The sequence below is a fragment of the Notamacropus eugenii genome, chromosome 1 (assembly GCF_028372415.1).
Source record: "Notamacropus eugenii isolate mMacEug1 chromosome 1, mMacEug1.pri_v2, whole genome shotgun sequence".
Classification (NCBI taxonomy): Eukaryota; Metazoa; Chordata; class Mammalia; order Diprotodontia; family Macropodidae; genus Notamacropus; species Notamacropus eugenii.
Window position 1 is genome coordinate 368,102,932 of NC_092872.1, and position 15,503 is coordinate 368,118,434.

At 42.1% G+C, this 15,503-nt stretch overlaps 1 protein-coding gene across 1 annotated transcript; it reads left to right on the top strand.

Annotated features, from left to right (window-relative positions):
- Positions 1-81: 81 nt before the first annotated feature.
- Positions 82-7,131, top strand: ZMAT2 (zinc finger matrin-type 2). The gene is made up of 6 exons (XM_072630529.1): positions 82-1,026; positions 1,708-1,801; positions 3,850-3,973; positions 4,660-4,733; positions 5,386-5,531; positions 6,158-7,131. Exons 1-6 carry the CDS (start codon positions 1,009-1,011, stop codon positions 6,299-6,301), a joined length of 600 nt encoding a protein of 199 aa, XP_072486630.1. The 5' UTR covers positions 82-1,008; the 3' UTR covers positions 6,302-7,131.
- The last annotated feature ends 8,372 nt before the right edge of the window (positions 7,132-15,503 follow it).

Here is a 15,503-nt window from a genome sequence, read left to right on the forward strand (position 1 = left end):
AGCATTTGATTTACATAGGGTGTGGGGAATGACTTGGGTATAAAAATCTGGGCTATCTCTGATCTGGGAATGTAGCTTTCCTTTTACTTCTTCAGACATTTCTGTGGAGATGTTTGTGTTCTCAGGATCCTCGGTTATTCTGTTCTCCGGAGGGCACCAAGTTCTGAGTGGCATCTAGTCTTGGCCCTCCATTTTGTACCCAGTGGCAGGCACTGAAGCAAACTAGTCTCCTTTGTCAGTACAACACCGGAGGAAAACACCCAACGAAATATTCTGATGATCCTGAGTGTGTGCACCGTGTGTTCACCCCCTATTATCCTTTTATGTCTCCTTTTCTCCTTTGTTGGGAACGTATAACAAAAAGTACTCCTGCAGAGTTCGTTATACTCAGAAGACAAGTTTTGGCTTTTCTGGGTTTTAGGATCGATTGTTTTCCTGCCCAAAAACTGCGTCCTCCCGCCTTTGGAAAGAGTTAATTAGTTGGCCCCGGCAGCCCCGGGGGCTGGGGGCGGGGCAGCGGAGGGGCAGGGCGTGTGCTGGGTTCTGCCCTCGCAGTGGCGTCAGCTTCTGAGCTCGATGGGCTCGGCCTGGGACGCTCTTCTCGAGCCTCGGGGGCTGGTGTCAAATGTCAGTCTCCCATCTCCCCGCCCCTGGGGGCGTGTTCCTTTCCGGGCATTCTGATTCTGCTTAGTGCTGTGTGAGCTTGCCATAACCTCTGGCCTTCAGTTTCCACGTCTATAAAACGAGAGTTGAGCTTGATCTTTTAGTTAAAGGTATTACAACAATCATTTCAAGAAATAAAGCATTCCTATTGCTTCGTGTGGCGCGTGCGCAATTTATTCATGCGTGTGTTAGCGCTCCGGGTGGTCGAGCCGGAAGTGATTATCTCGGACGTCCTCCCGTGCCGCTCTAGCCTGCTAGTACGATAGAGACTTCGGAGGACTGCTCTGCTTTACGGCTCCAGGGAGTCTTTACATTATTTTCCGTCTTCATCTTCACTTCGCGAAGATGGCGTCTGGCAGCGGGGTAGGTGTCTGCGGGGGGTGGAGGAGCTTCTGGGGGTTCAGCTGGGTCCGAGCGTTCTATCTCGCAGAGCCTCCCTCCAGGCTGGCCCCGGAGACAGCGGTCCTAGGTCGGGGGCCGCTTTCTTCGGCGCAGAGTCGCTCCGAGGAGCCGGCATCCTGGGGGGCTTCGGCTGCGGAGGCTCGCTGCGGGCTCCTTGCCGCTGTGCACGGGCACGTCGCCGAGCCTGGGGTTACCTTAGGTATCCTGGAGGCCTTTGGTCACACGAACCAATGAGAGGGGCCTTCGCGAAGCACCTACTATGTGCAGAGTGCGTGCCAAGCGCTGGGACCGATAGAAAGTTGACATAAGATTGGGCGGCCTCGTGGAGTTTACTGTTTAGATGAGGCTAGGACGCCAGTCCAGTTCGTTACGATACACGGCATTGGATGTCTCCTGCTTTGTGCTTTCTGAGGATGTGGGTAGTGGTGCCTGGAACGAGATGGCATGGCAGCCTGGCCTTATCGGCTGTCTTTAACTGGCTGATTGGAGAAGGGAAGGGAGAACTGATATTCTGGACTTTGGAAACCGCGGTCTGAGCCGAGACAGTGCCATATTCTTTATGCCTGGGTACTTGAAAACTACCAGCTGGTAGGATTCTCTGGGAAGGGGAGCAGAAAATCCAGAAATGTTTTCTTTTGACAGACTAAAAACCTGGATTTCCGCCGAAAGTGGGACAAAGACGAATACGAGAAACTTGCAGAGAAACGACTTAATGAAGAAAGAGAGAAAAAAGATGGTGGGTAAAACTCCCTTGAATTTCTACTTTCTCTGGGCTTGCAGAGGATTGGATTGCAGAAATAGTTTAGTGAATAGGAAATTTTGGTTCTACCCCCGGCTCTGTTACTAGCACATTCATTGGCGTTTGGGCAGTTTACTGCACTTTCTGGGCTTCGGTTTTTAATCTATGCTTCCTTGCCTTTTACCTTGCCTCCTTTCTTTAGTTACTGCTCTAAGACAGGAGAATTTCAGAGCTCAGAAATACAAATTTTATTCTCCACCTTCATACAGAGGAAAATCTTTGGATTGATAGAAGGTTTATGTCCCAACCCAGAAACTTCAGTGAGCCCTTGAAAAGCAGGGCTCTATATCATAAAGTTTGTCATGTGAGTTGCACTTATATCAAATCTGATTATAATCCTTGATGTACTGGTTCTTTGAGTGGTTTAAGAGTTTGGGGATTTGTTTCCTCGTTGGTACTCCCACTTGATTTGCTTAACAGTCAGTTCTCCCCTTCTACACTATTTTCTTCAGCTAGGTACTGAAAGATATCTTCATTCCATCTTTTACGTATTATTTCTTGATAACTCTTCCTCTTTGGTTTTCTTCATTTTTATTGATAAAGTAACTGTCAACTACCAAGTTTGTCAGTTCTAACTCTATGACATCTCTCACATCTGTCTCCACTTTTTATTCACAACTGCTATGTTACATCAAGCCCTCATCATTGCCTTCCCAAACCATTGCAAATACCTCCTTATTGGTCTCTTTACCTCAAATCATTTTTCCCCTCACCCAACCCTTTTTTCACACCATTGCCAATATATTCCTAAAGCACAGGTCTGACAAGTCGCTCCCCTGCTCAGTAAACCCTAGTTCTTCTCTATTACGTCTTAGATCAAATATGCTTCTCCTTTTGGCATTTGTTGTCAGTCTACTTTTCCAAGCTTATTGTATGATATATACTCTGGGGTCGAGCCAAATTGGCCTTCTTGTTCTGTCTTTTAACTCTGCCTTTGCACAAGCTTTCTAACCCACATGTATAGAATGCAGTCCCTGCTTACCTCCACCTCTTAGAATCCCTAGTTTCCTTAAGAGCTCCACTCAAGCTTTATCTCCTTCAGGAGGTCTTTCCTTGATCCCTGCAGCTGCTAGTATCTCTCACCCAAAATGACCTTGCACTGTATTTATTTTGTACATAAATATGTGTGTATGTGTGGTGTATTTTCAGCTCCAATAAAATGTAAGTTTCTGGAAGGCAGGATCTTTCATTTTTTCCTGTTTATCCTCACTACCATATGATACTGTTATATGCTTAATAAATGCTTGTGATCAGTTGATTGCTTAATTTGTACTCTTATTAAATTACTTGAGTCAGTGATGTCTTGGTTCAAAGTATCACTGAAATCTCTCCTGTGACTTTTAAAATACTAGTTCCATGACAGATTACAGAATCATCTATACATTATTTACAATTGCTGCTTTTGGAGCCTCTGCCAAAGTTGGGGAGGAGGTGACTGTTATTTTTTTCTTTAACTCTTTCTTACATATTCAGCCACGTCCTAGGGAGTTAATGTCATAGCCAGCCAGTCAGTTAGTCACCATCTTTGAGGAGTCTGTTATCTGTAGAGCGGAGGGCTCCTTAACCTTTTTTGTGACATGGACCTTTTGACTTGATAAAGCCCATGGACTTCTTCTTAATATTGTAGTTTTTCTTTTCTAAATCATATGTAACTGAAGGAAATGCTAAATTTCATCTAGAATTTAGTGGGAAAAAAATAAGCATTTTTTTCCCCTGTCTAAGCTCATATAACCCCCCTCCCCCCAAGTTTATACTTAGACATTTTAGGATTCTGTGCGACCCCTGGTTAAGACACCCAGTCTAATGTATTGTTGTAGCATCTGAGTCTGGAGAAAAGGGAGAGTGAAATTAAATTGTTGAATGTACCAAGATTCCAGCTTTTACTTTCACTCCTAACAGAAGAATACTTGCATTGAAAGGAACTACAGTTTCTAGCATTCCCTTCCCCAGCCAGGTCTCACTGAGCACATCCACTTTTCTTTTAGGAAAACCAGTGCAGCCTGTCAAGCGGGAGCTCTTACGACACAGAGACTACAAGGTTGACTTGGAGTCCAAGCTGGGAAAGACCATTGTCATCACCAAGACCACTCCACAGTCTGAAATGGGAGGGTGAGTAGCCTCTTATTTTACCACAGAGAAAGATTTATGAGTGGTAACAGCCAGTAGGGTAACTTCATTTGGCTCTGGGGAGAGTTTCCTATATAATAAACTTTAACTTATTGATAGGCTGTTATGGATTGGTTGACAGTCAGCTAAGTTGAAGCCTGCTGGAATAGGGCTTTTTGGTAGTAATAGAACTGGAAATGTGCCATTAACAGGGGGAGTAGCTGGAGAATGTGTTCAGGGCTTGGAGTGGCAGAATCTTGGGGGGAGAAGGGGTCATGATTGATACTAACTCTTAGAGCTTGAGGATTCAGGCCTCCTGGCAGCCTAGGAATGAAGCTTTGTCACATTGACAAGGACCCAGGTTTAGAGTTCTCCCTAATCCATGCCTGTAGTATAAAGCAGGAGATAAGGATTGACTAACATTTCTTAAAGATTTAACTGGCAGACCCCAGGCCTGTCACCATATTTCTCCTCTGGGGCTTGCTAAGATTTTTGTCAGAACTAGCCATAGATGGCAGTTGTACTCTCCTGTCCACTTCACCTGGGAGCTTCTCTCTTAGCCCCTCTTCCTGGTGATCTTGGGATGTCTTAGGAAATAAGAAGCATTGACCTAAAGTTCTCAGTAAGGTAAGGGAAACATGACATATTTTCAGGCAGCTCAAATAATAACTACTTCCTCGTCTGTGTAGGTATTACTGCAATGTCTGTGACTGTGTAGTGAAAGATTCCATCAACTTCTTGGATCACATCAATGGAAAGAAACGTAAGGAATGATGAAATTTTGGAATGGGTTTTGGGGATCCCCACAGCTCTTGCTGGAGGCTCAGAGTAGATGCTTTTCTTGCCTTTGCACAGGGAGTTCCTTTCTCTTCATCAGTAGATGTTTATGGAGCTCATGAGGTACATCATACTCTTTTGTTCTACAATCCAATTAGTGTATCTTCCCAGCTATCCATTTTTATTGCCCAAATATAGATGCTTCCATCTTGTTCTTTGAGGTTGCTAGGTGCAGGGACAGAAGAGGTCCTGGAGCTGCTCTCAGCAAAATTGGCTCTCGTTTCCTGAAACTATGCAGGTTGTGGAGACACATTTTGGAAAGGGTTTTATTGAGGCAGCATGGTAATGTGGCAAGAGTACTTCAGTCATTTGGAGACAAGAGACTTGGGTCTGAGGCCTAGCTCTGTTCCTTAACTAGCTGAACGACATTGAGTGATGGTTCTGGACCTCATTTTTGTCATTTGTAAAATGAGACTTTGGCTAGGTGTTCTCTAAATGTCTCATCCAGGTCTAAATCTGTACTTTTAAGGTCCTAATTTGGGGGATGGAGATAGGGGTAGGAGAGATAAGAGATATGAGGGAGAGTAAAGGTAAGCAGCTGGAGGGAAGGATGATGGTTCCACCCTTCTCCCCCTCAGATCAGCGGAATCTGGGCATGTCAATGCGTGTGGAGCGCTCCACCTTGGATCAGGTCAAGAAACGCTTTGAAGTGAACAAGAAAAAGATGGAAGAAAAACAAAAGGACTATGACTTTGAGGAGAGGATGAAAGAGCTCAGAGAGGAGGTAAGGTTCAAGCCAGCCCTTTCCAGACTGAGGCTTCCATAATGTGGAATAACATCCAATCCATAAAACATCCAAACCCAAGTCCTTTGGGGTTTATTCTGTGAAGTTTGGATTCAGTGAAAGTGCTGCACTTGAGGACCTAGGGAACCACATGTGGCCTTGAGGCAGCTGGTTCCCCACCCTTGCTCTAGTCCTTTAGCAGTGAACCCTTTGATGTAGAAGAATTTATTTCTGCTTCTTGATTTCCAGTGATTCTGGTCTAGTGGTTTCTTTTGATGTTGAAGTAAACAGCAATTTGAAATAAAGGAAAAGAAACACTTATTGTGTGTGAGATCATCTGTTTTCTACCTCCCATCCCCCTCTTCTGCAGTCTCTTCCTTTTTCCCATACCGTTGTGATTCCATCATTTCTATGGTAAATCTCCTGTCAGTAGGAAAAAGGGAATCTTGAAAGCCATTTGGGCCTTTGTCATGAGTTAGGTGGGAAACTCTGGTGGATGCCTTAAAGACCCGGGTGTGGGCATCCTTCCCTTTGAGCTACTGCAGTTTGCTTTGGGCTCTGATTTGAGCTTCATGACAGTGCTGTAGATTAGGAAAGCTAAAATGATCCTCTGTGGCTCTTTGCAGGAAGAGAAGGCCAAAGCCTACAAGAAGGAGAAACAGAAGGAGAAGAAACGAAGGGCGGAGGAGGACTTGACATTTGAGGAGGATGATGAGATGGCAGCTGTTATGGGGTTCTCTGGCTTTGGCTCCACCAAAAAGAGCTACTGATTCCCCTTGAACTTGTCTTGTTCCCAAGCCTGACTCTGTGGGATCACTAACGTCCAAGGCATTTGGGGAATTTCTTCAAAGACCTGACATGTGGAGGGAAGAAGGGAATTTACCATTCTCTCTTACAGCCAGAGTGTGGCCAGGATCTGGAGAAGTTGGATCCCAGCCCTCTAATTTTCATATTTGATGGAGCTGCAGTTCATCTGTCCTAACTTCCTAATAAAAAAGAAACCTCCCACTCGACAGCTGCTTCCCCGAAGCTCTTCCCGCATCCATCCTTCTCTCTTCCCTTCTCCCTCCCACAATGATTACCATAAAGTTACCCAAATCTCTGCTTTTGTTCCCTTCAAGCCCTTGCCTTCTGTACCCTACCTCACCTTACACCTCCAGTGTTCTGGCTGTTTACTCCTAATGTTCTGTGGCCATGTGTGTGCACTTATAGTGTTCTGCCAGGTACTTGTATGTATGTGTGCGTGCATGAAGAATTCCTATAGAGGGCTGGAGTCCGAGTCATCAGGCCACAGCTGCTCTCATTCCTGACGTCTTGGGCTGCAGGTGCCTCCTGTGGCTTGTTTTAGAGCATGTAATGGGAAATTAAATGGATGAGTGTTTGGTGTGGTTTGTTTCTGGTGAGTTATTTGACCTTTTTTGTTTAGTGCTGGGTTGTTTTAGCTTTGAAATTTGTATCTTTTAAATGAAAATTACTCTGTTTTTGTCTTCCTTGTATTTAGGCTCCATTATGAGTCTTAACTGATGCAGAAAGCCTCAGTGTGTGTGCCCAGGGACAAACTAACGTATACAATTAAAAGAAAAAAGTATTTTGGCTGGAACTATTTCTCATATTGATACTGTGCTCTTTTTCACACTGATGCTTTTTGCACAGAGCCCAACCTTAAATTTCCCCTTCCTTTTAGCCTTTCTGTTTGTTCTCTTTTATTCCCCCTCACAAATTCAATTTTCTGCCTCTTAGTAAACACTGGTCTGTTCTTTGACTTCTACATGATTCTAATGAAATCACCGAGCCCCTGACTTTTAGCAAAAGAGAGTTCAGTACTGGCTGTAGGGTCTAATTATTACCAGTTCTAGCAGGCAGAACTGTAAGCAATTCTGATACCCAGGTAATTGGCGTGAGAGGGTGCTGATAAAGATTTTAATACATTATTTTTTGGGGGTGGGGTGGACGTGGAAGGATCTTGGACTCTGGGACATCGAGGGGCTAGTTCTCTCTGGGGAGGGTTTTGAATGGAAAGATGGTTATCTGGTGAGTCAGTGAAAGGGGGGAGACAGTAGGTAAATTGTCCAGAGGGCTGCTGGAGGGCTGCACTCTCCCTTTTCTCTCCCTTCCCCCATTGCCTGAGCATAGAGAATGGGATCTGGTTGTGTAAATATATTCCATCCCTTAACAGCTATTTCATAAGTCAGGCTGGCACCCTTAGGCAGAATACCAATGGAGTTCGTTAATTGGTTTGCTTTGTTGCCATAGTGAGGGGAAGAAGATTATGAGAACTAGAGTTTATTCTTGCCTAGCTCTTTCTATTCAGATTTACAGCATCAGTACCTATAACAAAGCTTTCTAATATGCCTAATCACTGCCTGAAGCCCTGTACCAGTTATATCCACAGAAATAAATTTGTACCAAGATTTAAAAGAAGGTACACTTGTACCAAAACAGGCAACCAAATAAAGTGAGTCTTTATGGCATCCCTTTAGAACAAAGCCAACTTCATGTTCTTCTGGTTCTTTTTCAAGATATTTTGAGGGCTTTTCAGTTCATGTCTTTATTTGCCCCTTTTCATAGGGGCCTTTAGCCTCCAGAAGGAAAAAAGTATCCATAGGACTTAGCTTTAGGGTTATTGTTACCAAAGTTTTCTGTTGCTTTTGGCAGGGGCCAAGCAGTACCAGTACTCTAGTCTCATTTTCTAGTTTCTCATGGGCCAGAACTCAATTGTGTCTCTGTGACTGAAGATAAACTACAGGTTACACGAGTGCCATTTGGCCAAATAGCAAGAGACCTATCTTAGTCCTGTAGAGGGATGGCGGGACCAGATAAATGGGCAGAACTCTCATTTAGTTCTCCCTACATTCCCTGACTCCTCAAATAAGGAAATGAGTGCTACTTTAGTTTCTTTCTAAGATTTCTCCCTAGTGACATCCCTAGAGCTTTAAATAATCTGTATCCATGGGCTACCCCATCTTTTTGGGGATGCTTTGGTGATTATAGTTTCATCATTGATACCAATTACATTGTGTGATGCCCAGTATGACTAAATTTTACTTTTAAATTCTTGGTGATTTTACCCTTTGGCTTAAGTGCAATGTTCCTCCCCACATCTGGATTCCAAACTGTCCTAGAGGACCTAAAAGTTGTTGCTTACAAGGCAAGAAGGTAGGGTCTCTGGGTCATTGGGTAAGAAGCTGAGGTTAGAGTTAGGCTGTAGGAGTCACTTGGGTTGCTGCTGTTTGGGAAGAGATTGCAGGAAACTTGGAATACATGAATTTTTGTGCTGTAGATTGTACAGTTGGTATTAAAGCCTTAGGTGCAGCTGAGGCTGGATGAGAAGATCATTTAAGTCATGATAATTATTTCTTTGCCCTAGAATATCCACCAATATATAGGAAGAGAATACCTTTCTTCCTTTACAACAGTCTTAAAGGAAGCACCTTCCTCTCCCAGGATAACAAGCACAGAGAGAAGACAGAGAATCCACAATTAGGATTCTGTAATGAAACTTCCATTTAGTTTGAGATACTATGATTTCTTAGAACAAAATATTTATGTTAAAATTAAACTACCAAGAACTATAAAGCCCAATAATTTTCATGTTTAGATGACTGGAAAGAAAGGCCCAGTTTATTGTCATGCTGAAGATGGATTGGGAGAAAGGAAAGAGGACACAGGAGAATTAGAAAGTATGTGCCTTTATAATACTAGAGGTATTTGGGGACATTGGTTTCGAAGGAATAATAGCATCATAGATTTAGACTTGGAAGAGACCTTAAGCCTAATCTAACTTCCTCATTTTACGCTGTCAGCCTGAAAGTTTGGTTAAAGAAAAGGCAACAGGCTAAATACATACATTTTAATTATTCCCTTTAATTATTTAATTATTCCCTGTAACATTTACATGGACCCACAGAGCCAGAACTAGACTTGACTGCTCATTACAGGAATGGTCAGGCTTAAATACGTTTTACTGTGAGAAAGGAACTCTCTTAGTTGAATAAATTATAAATTTAGTGAGACAAGACAATTAACAAAGTAGTGTCAGTTGGAATTTATGATTCCAGGATGTGTAAATTTCCTCTCTGTAGCATGTCTCTGTGACACACAAAAAGGAGAAAATCCCACCTCTCTGGTTGTAGGCATCCTGTCACAAACAGGTCTTTGAAATTGCTGACACAGAAAAGGGTATTTTTAACAGAGTTGACAAAGTTTCAATTGAGATTACAACCCAGGTTATCTGTGTTTTCTTTACCATTAACATGCCATAGGAAATGGAAAATTATTGAAGACAGTATAAGGGTCTTGTAAGGAATGCTAAGTCAGTCCCATCTGCTTTGTTGTCATAAGAAAAGGCATTCTCTGAGTTTACTTCAGGGAACAAGGAGACTATTAGGTCCAGACTCTTCTTAGTTCAAGCTCTGGCTTTTATTAAAGTCCAAAATTTATATTAAATGATTATCAATACATAAAGAAACAGACCTAGAAAAGGTAAATGACTTGACCAAGATCACTCTTGTAATAAGTGGTAGAGGTGGGTTTTAAACCCAAATCTATAACTTCAAATCTACTGCTGCCTCACCCCAAAAAAGACTCCCAACCAATTTTTGTGAAGTGCCTACTACTTATGTAGAAAACTTAGTTCTGAGGGCATAAAGATGTAAAAGGCCTTTGACTTATTGTTAGGTCACTACAGGCCCACTAAAGAGTAAAACTATACAACCAAAGAGCTTTTACTCAAATGTGTCTTGCTCTTTTCCACTTCTCCATCTCAGTCAGAATTCTTCCTTGTCCCAGCCCCAGTCCAGTTACAAATGATCTTTCTCTGCTCCAGCCTGTCAGATCTTTGCCTGAATGTCTCTGTGGCACTTTACTTCATTGCCCTTGTTTCCTAGTTGTATTTATGCCTTGAATTTATCCCTATTCAATTGCATGATGAAAGGAGGATCTGTAGCCAGTTTGGGAAAGTATTAATTGGTAGAAGGCAAGGTAAAGGCATGCAAAATGCAGGAGTTTGGACTAGATAGGCTTCCAGATCTGTTTCACCTGTAACTCTGTAATGATTTGAGTCCTACGAATATTCAGGCCCATGGATAAATGGTGAAGAAAGAATGTATCCATGCTAATTCCTAAGTGATTCAAAGCATATGGATACTTTGAATCACTTGTCCCAAGGACTTGTTAGGCTGGAAAAGGTAGTTCATTTCCAGTCTGCCTTTAGCTCAGTGGTTCCTTGGATTTCAAATTTCAATTATAAGTAAACAGTTTGCTCCTTCAACATGGAGACCCCAAGGCACTTATCTGGCTTTTTAAAAAGTTGAATTTTTTTCTTTTTTGTTGTGAACTAAATAATTATCAAACATTTCAGTACAAAACCTTACAAGAAACTGAACTGTTACAATTTGTTTTTAAGGCGTATATATACATATATTTCATATTACAAATGCACACACATATACGTGTCCACAGAGGTATGTGTATATAGGTGTACACGTATATAGAGGTGTATATACATATATACACATATATACACCCATGCATGTATATATGTATAACAAAAAGTTATAATTACCCTGTTTTCTTCCATGCTTTAAAAAGTATTTGATAGTTTTTTGCATCTTTATCACTATCCATTAAGACCCCATCCAATCTTGTAACATATATACACACAAAATTATGTGTCCACATGAATATGTTTGTGTGTATGTATATACACATGTGCTTATGTACATATATGTTGACTTGCAACACATTGCCCATGTTTGAGGAGATATATTTCATTCTGTATCTCTAGTTCATCACCTCTTTGTCAAGAGGTAGGGGATAGATATCACAAATCTTTGAAGTCATAATTTTGTTCTGGTTTTGCTCTTTCTCTTTTTTTTACTTCTATTCATATCTACCTTTCCATATTTCTCAGAATCCACTGAGTTCTTCTAGTCAATTTATTTCTTTTTTCTGGGTTTCTATTGGTAATTATTGTAGAGCTATTTTCTTCTGAGGCTTATTCTGGGATTCTCTTACTGCATAGGGTTCATCGTATTAGGAGTTTTTTTCTGTTTGCTCATGTCTTCAGCCCAATTTTATTGACTGGGACTCAAATACAGGCCCTGCACCTTCATGAACTCTTTAATAAATGGTTAGGGACAGGTTCTATCTCCTGCCACAGTACCAGAATCTGCGCTATCAGAGTTAGGCCTTACAATTGCTGCAGTTCAGATGTCACGGTCCTTACTTCATTTGTGATAAGGCAGGTAGCTGAATCTTATTTTATAGACCTAGTTGGGAAATTATCTCAGGCCAAGCCTTTCTTTCTGCAACCCTGACCTGGGTTCTGAAGGGTCAGATCCCTGGAGCCTAGACTAAGCTCTGATTACTGTCAGTGCTTCCCTTGGTTCCAAGACTGGACTTGGTTTGTCTCTTGGAATACACCTCAAGATAAATGAGACCTTCACTTTCAGTCATACTGGCTTCAGGTCATGCTTCTAAATTACTTATTTTTGAAACAGCATCATCCTTGATTCTTCAGTTTTGCTCACCCCATATATTCAAATCAGTTGCCAGAACTCAATATTTCTATCCCCATAGCATTTGTCCAAAGTCCCCTTATCTCTACTTACAGTCTTTAGTTCAGGCTCTCATCACTTCTCCCTGGACTATTGCAATAGCCTTCTAATGTATCACTCCTGCTTCAGGCCTCTTTCCTCTCTAATCCATCCTCCATTCAGCTGTCAAAGTGACTTTCCTAGTGAGGGTCCCAACATGTCACTCTCTGATTCAGTAAACCTTACTGGCTCCCAGTTATAGGCCATTTTCATTGAGGAGCCCAGTCTAGTAACTGAGATTGGAGGTTGGAACAAAATGTGGTACTTTTGATTCATCTAGCAGTTAACAAAAAGGAGTTTATTTAGCCATAGCATAGGAAGGATACCCTTGTTAGACTTGAGGTACCTCCCTCGCTCCATCTCTGTTAAGAAACAAGCTTGTTTTGCAAAGCAGAAGCATGTTTCTCTTGCCTGGGAGATATACTAGAAGTCTGAAAGGTACTGACTTTTTGAACTGATCTCTTATATCTTCTCATCCAAGACAGTCAAACAATATAGGAGAGAAAGATTATAGATCCAGGGGAACCTCAGAGAATATCAAGTATAATTCTCCCATTTTATAGCTGAGTAGGAAGAAAAAAAAAAGGACACCAATCTCAAAGAGAAGCTTCCTTGCACAGTGGATGGAGTGCTAGGACTGAAGTCAGGAACTCATCCTTTTCAGTTCAAATTAGCCTCAGACACTTTCTGTCTGTGTGTCTGTGGGCACATCATTTAACCATGTTTTCCTCAGTTCCTTATCTGTCAAATGAGCTGGAGAAGGAAATGGCAAATCACTCCAGTATCTTTGCCAAGAAAACATCATGTAGGGTCACAAAAAATCAGACACCATCCAATACTTTCTGAACAGTTTTTAAAAACCGAGCCAAAAAGGCCAGAAACATCCGAGGGTAGCGTATCATTCTGGAATTTGAACAGCCAACAAGAAGCTCTTAGATTGAGGAACTGTTTAAAAGTCGCCGAAGGAACCACTGGGTTAAAGCTGCCTGAAAGTGGCTTCTTTTTTTGTGCTTAAGGAGCTGGAGTGCATCAACTTCATTAACTAAGGCAAGAGGGGTAAACTAGGAGAGTGGAGGGAAGCCTTGCTTCTTTTAATTAGTTTTTTTTTCTTTTTTGGTCAAAATAATTTGCATGTCAGGCATAGAGGCTATGAGGATTGAAAGATCCTGAAGTCCTGATTGAAGAGTGACTCCATTTGGGACCCACTATATCAGGCTGTCTGTTTCTCTTCCTACTCCTTTACCCCGAGACTTTGCTTCCTTCCAAGAGTGTGGCTGCTTTACTTTCTAGTTCTGGAATCATAATCAAATCAGTACTGCCACTGTAACTGGAAAGAATGTGTCAGTCTATTTACTCCTGCTTCCACTCATCAACCTAGCAACTTTCTGAAAAAAAAAAAATTCTTTCCCAGGTATCACTCCCCTTTGTGTTTCTTCTCTTCCAGCTATTAGAATTTACACTCCTTGAGAGCAGAGATTGTCAGCATTTCTTTTTGAGTCCCTAGTGTTTAGCACAGTGCTTAGTACATAGTAAAGATTTTAAATGCTTTTTCGTTCATTGGAATGGGCTTCATTTGCACTTTTTCCTGTTATCTTTCGGTGTTTTTTGTTCAGAGTTCCTGAAATAATTTTGAGGGACAGGGATCCTAATCAGAGGTGAAGTAACCGACACAGAGAACATACAATTTTGGCCTAAAAATATTCAACGAGCTTTTCTTAGCTTTCTGTTGTTAATTAGGGGTAGGTAGCATACTCAGATTCTGCAACGTATCAACCTAGCTGTCACACTGGTCTTAGAAAGGAGTTCTTTAGCGACCATATTTCAGTAGATAGGAACACAGGGTCTTGTAGATGGCCCTGAAGAGCTGAAGTACAATACGTTTGAAATAAAGAGCAGTGGAGAGCAGCCCACTGACCACAAGACCTGTGGAGGTGCCCTGAAAAGGGCACACGATGACGTCATCAAAGGATGCCAGCAGCTCGACGGTGATTTGCCCTCTGCTGGACATTCGTGTTCCCTGTATGTATATCAGCTCTACTCTGGCCACCCTGTTCCCAGCGTATGCCCATCCGTTCTTGTTTCTTTTCCTTGTGTGTGTTTTTCACTTGTGCCCTACTCCCACGTAGTAACCCATGGAGTATAATAATAATAGCTAGCATTTACAAAGTATCAGAAGTTTTGAAAAAAAATTTTTTTTCAGTCTCTTGTAACCGGTTTTCTTGGCAAAGTTATTAGAGGAATTTAGTCATTTTCCTTCTCCAGCTCATTTTACAGATGAAGAAACTGAGGCAAACAGTTTGGTGATTTGCCCAGGATCATACAGCTAGGAAGCGCTCGAGGATGAATCTGAACCGCGGCGGTCTTCTTGACTCCAGGGTCTTGTACTCTGTAGCACTTAGCTGTCGAATTGAAAAATACTCTATATCGGCCCTCACAGCAACTCTGGGAGGTGGATGCTGTTTTTTTCCCATATTTTACACATTGGGGAAACTGAAGCTAAGGCAGGATATAAACTCAGGTTTTACCGACTTCAAGAGATACTCTTTATGTTGATAGGAAATGTTCTCTTGTCACTTTGTTTGTTGTTTGATTAAATTTCTTCTGGTAAGTGAAAGTAACCACATTGCTGGATGCTTGTGAGCTATAGTTTTGAGAGGATTAGTGACCTACAGAGTGGTCTAAACCTCGGCTAGTTTTCTGTGGGTCCATACGTGAGCAGTGCTCTACTGTGCATTCTTTACTAGTGTACGGTGTGTGCATGTAGATTATGAGTTTACATGGATCGATCTAGACATTTTTTTCTAAGACAAAGAAAACCAATGATAACTCAGTCCTTAGTTGATGACGTTGCTGCACTTCAGACACTTAGGCATAAAAAGAGGCTCAGACTACCGGGCCAGCCTTTAGCTCAGCGGTTCCTTCGGTATTTCACAATCTAGAAGTTTCTTCTACGCCTGATCGTCCCGAGGGTTTCGAATCCCGGGGCAATCCGAGACCCGCGGGCGCTTCCTGGCCCTTTTGTGCTCCTAGGGCAGAGAAAAAAAATTTTTTTTTCTTCATTACCCTCATTTCTAAATGCAGCCTAACCCCCGAGTCAATCCTTGCTACAGACAAAAAGAAAAGGAAATGGAAAGAACAAAAATCAGACCGGAACTCAGGCTTCTTATAGCTGAAACATTACCGAATTAAAAAAAGCAGGTGATGATTCCTCTTCTAAAAGCAAGGCAAGATCATCCCTGAAAAGCCCAGGCCTGGAAAGATGCCCTAGTAGGGGATTCCCTCGTCCTGCTCTGGTGCTCATTATTCCATTAGTAAAGTAGGAATAGAGTTCGGAACAGAAAATAGGAACGGCTGGGTACATGTATTCGGAAGTCAT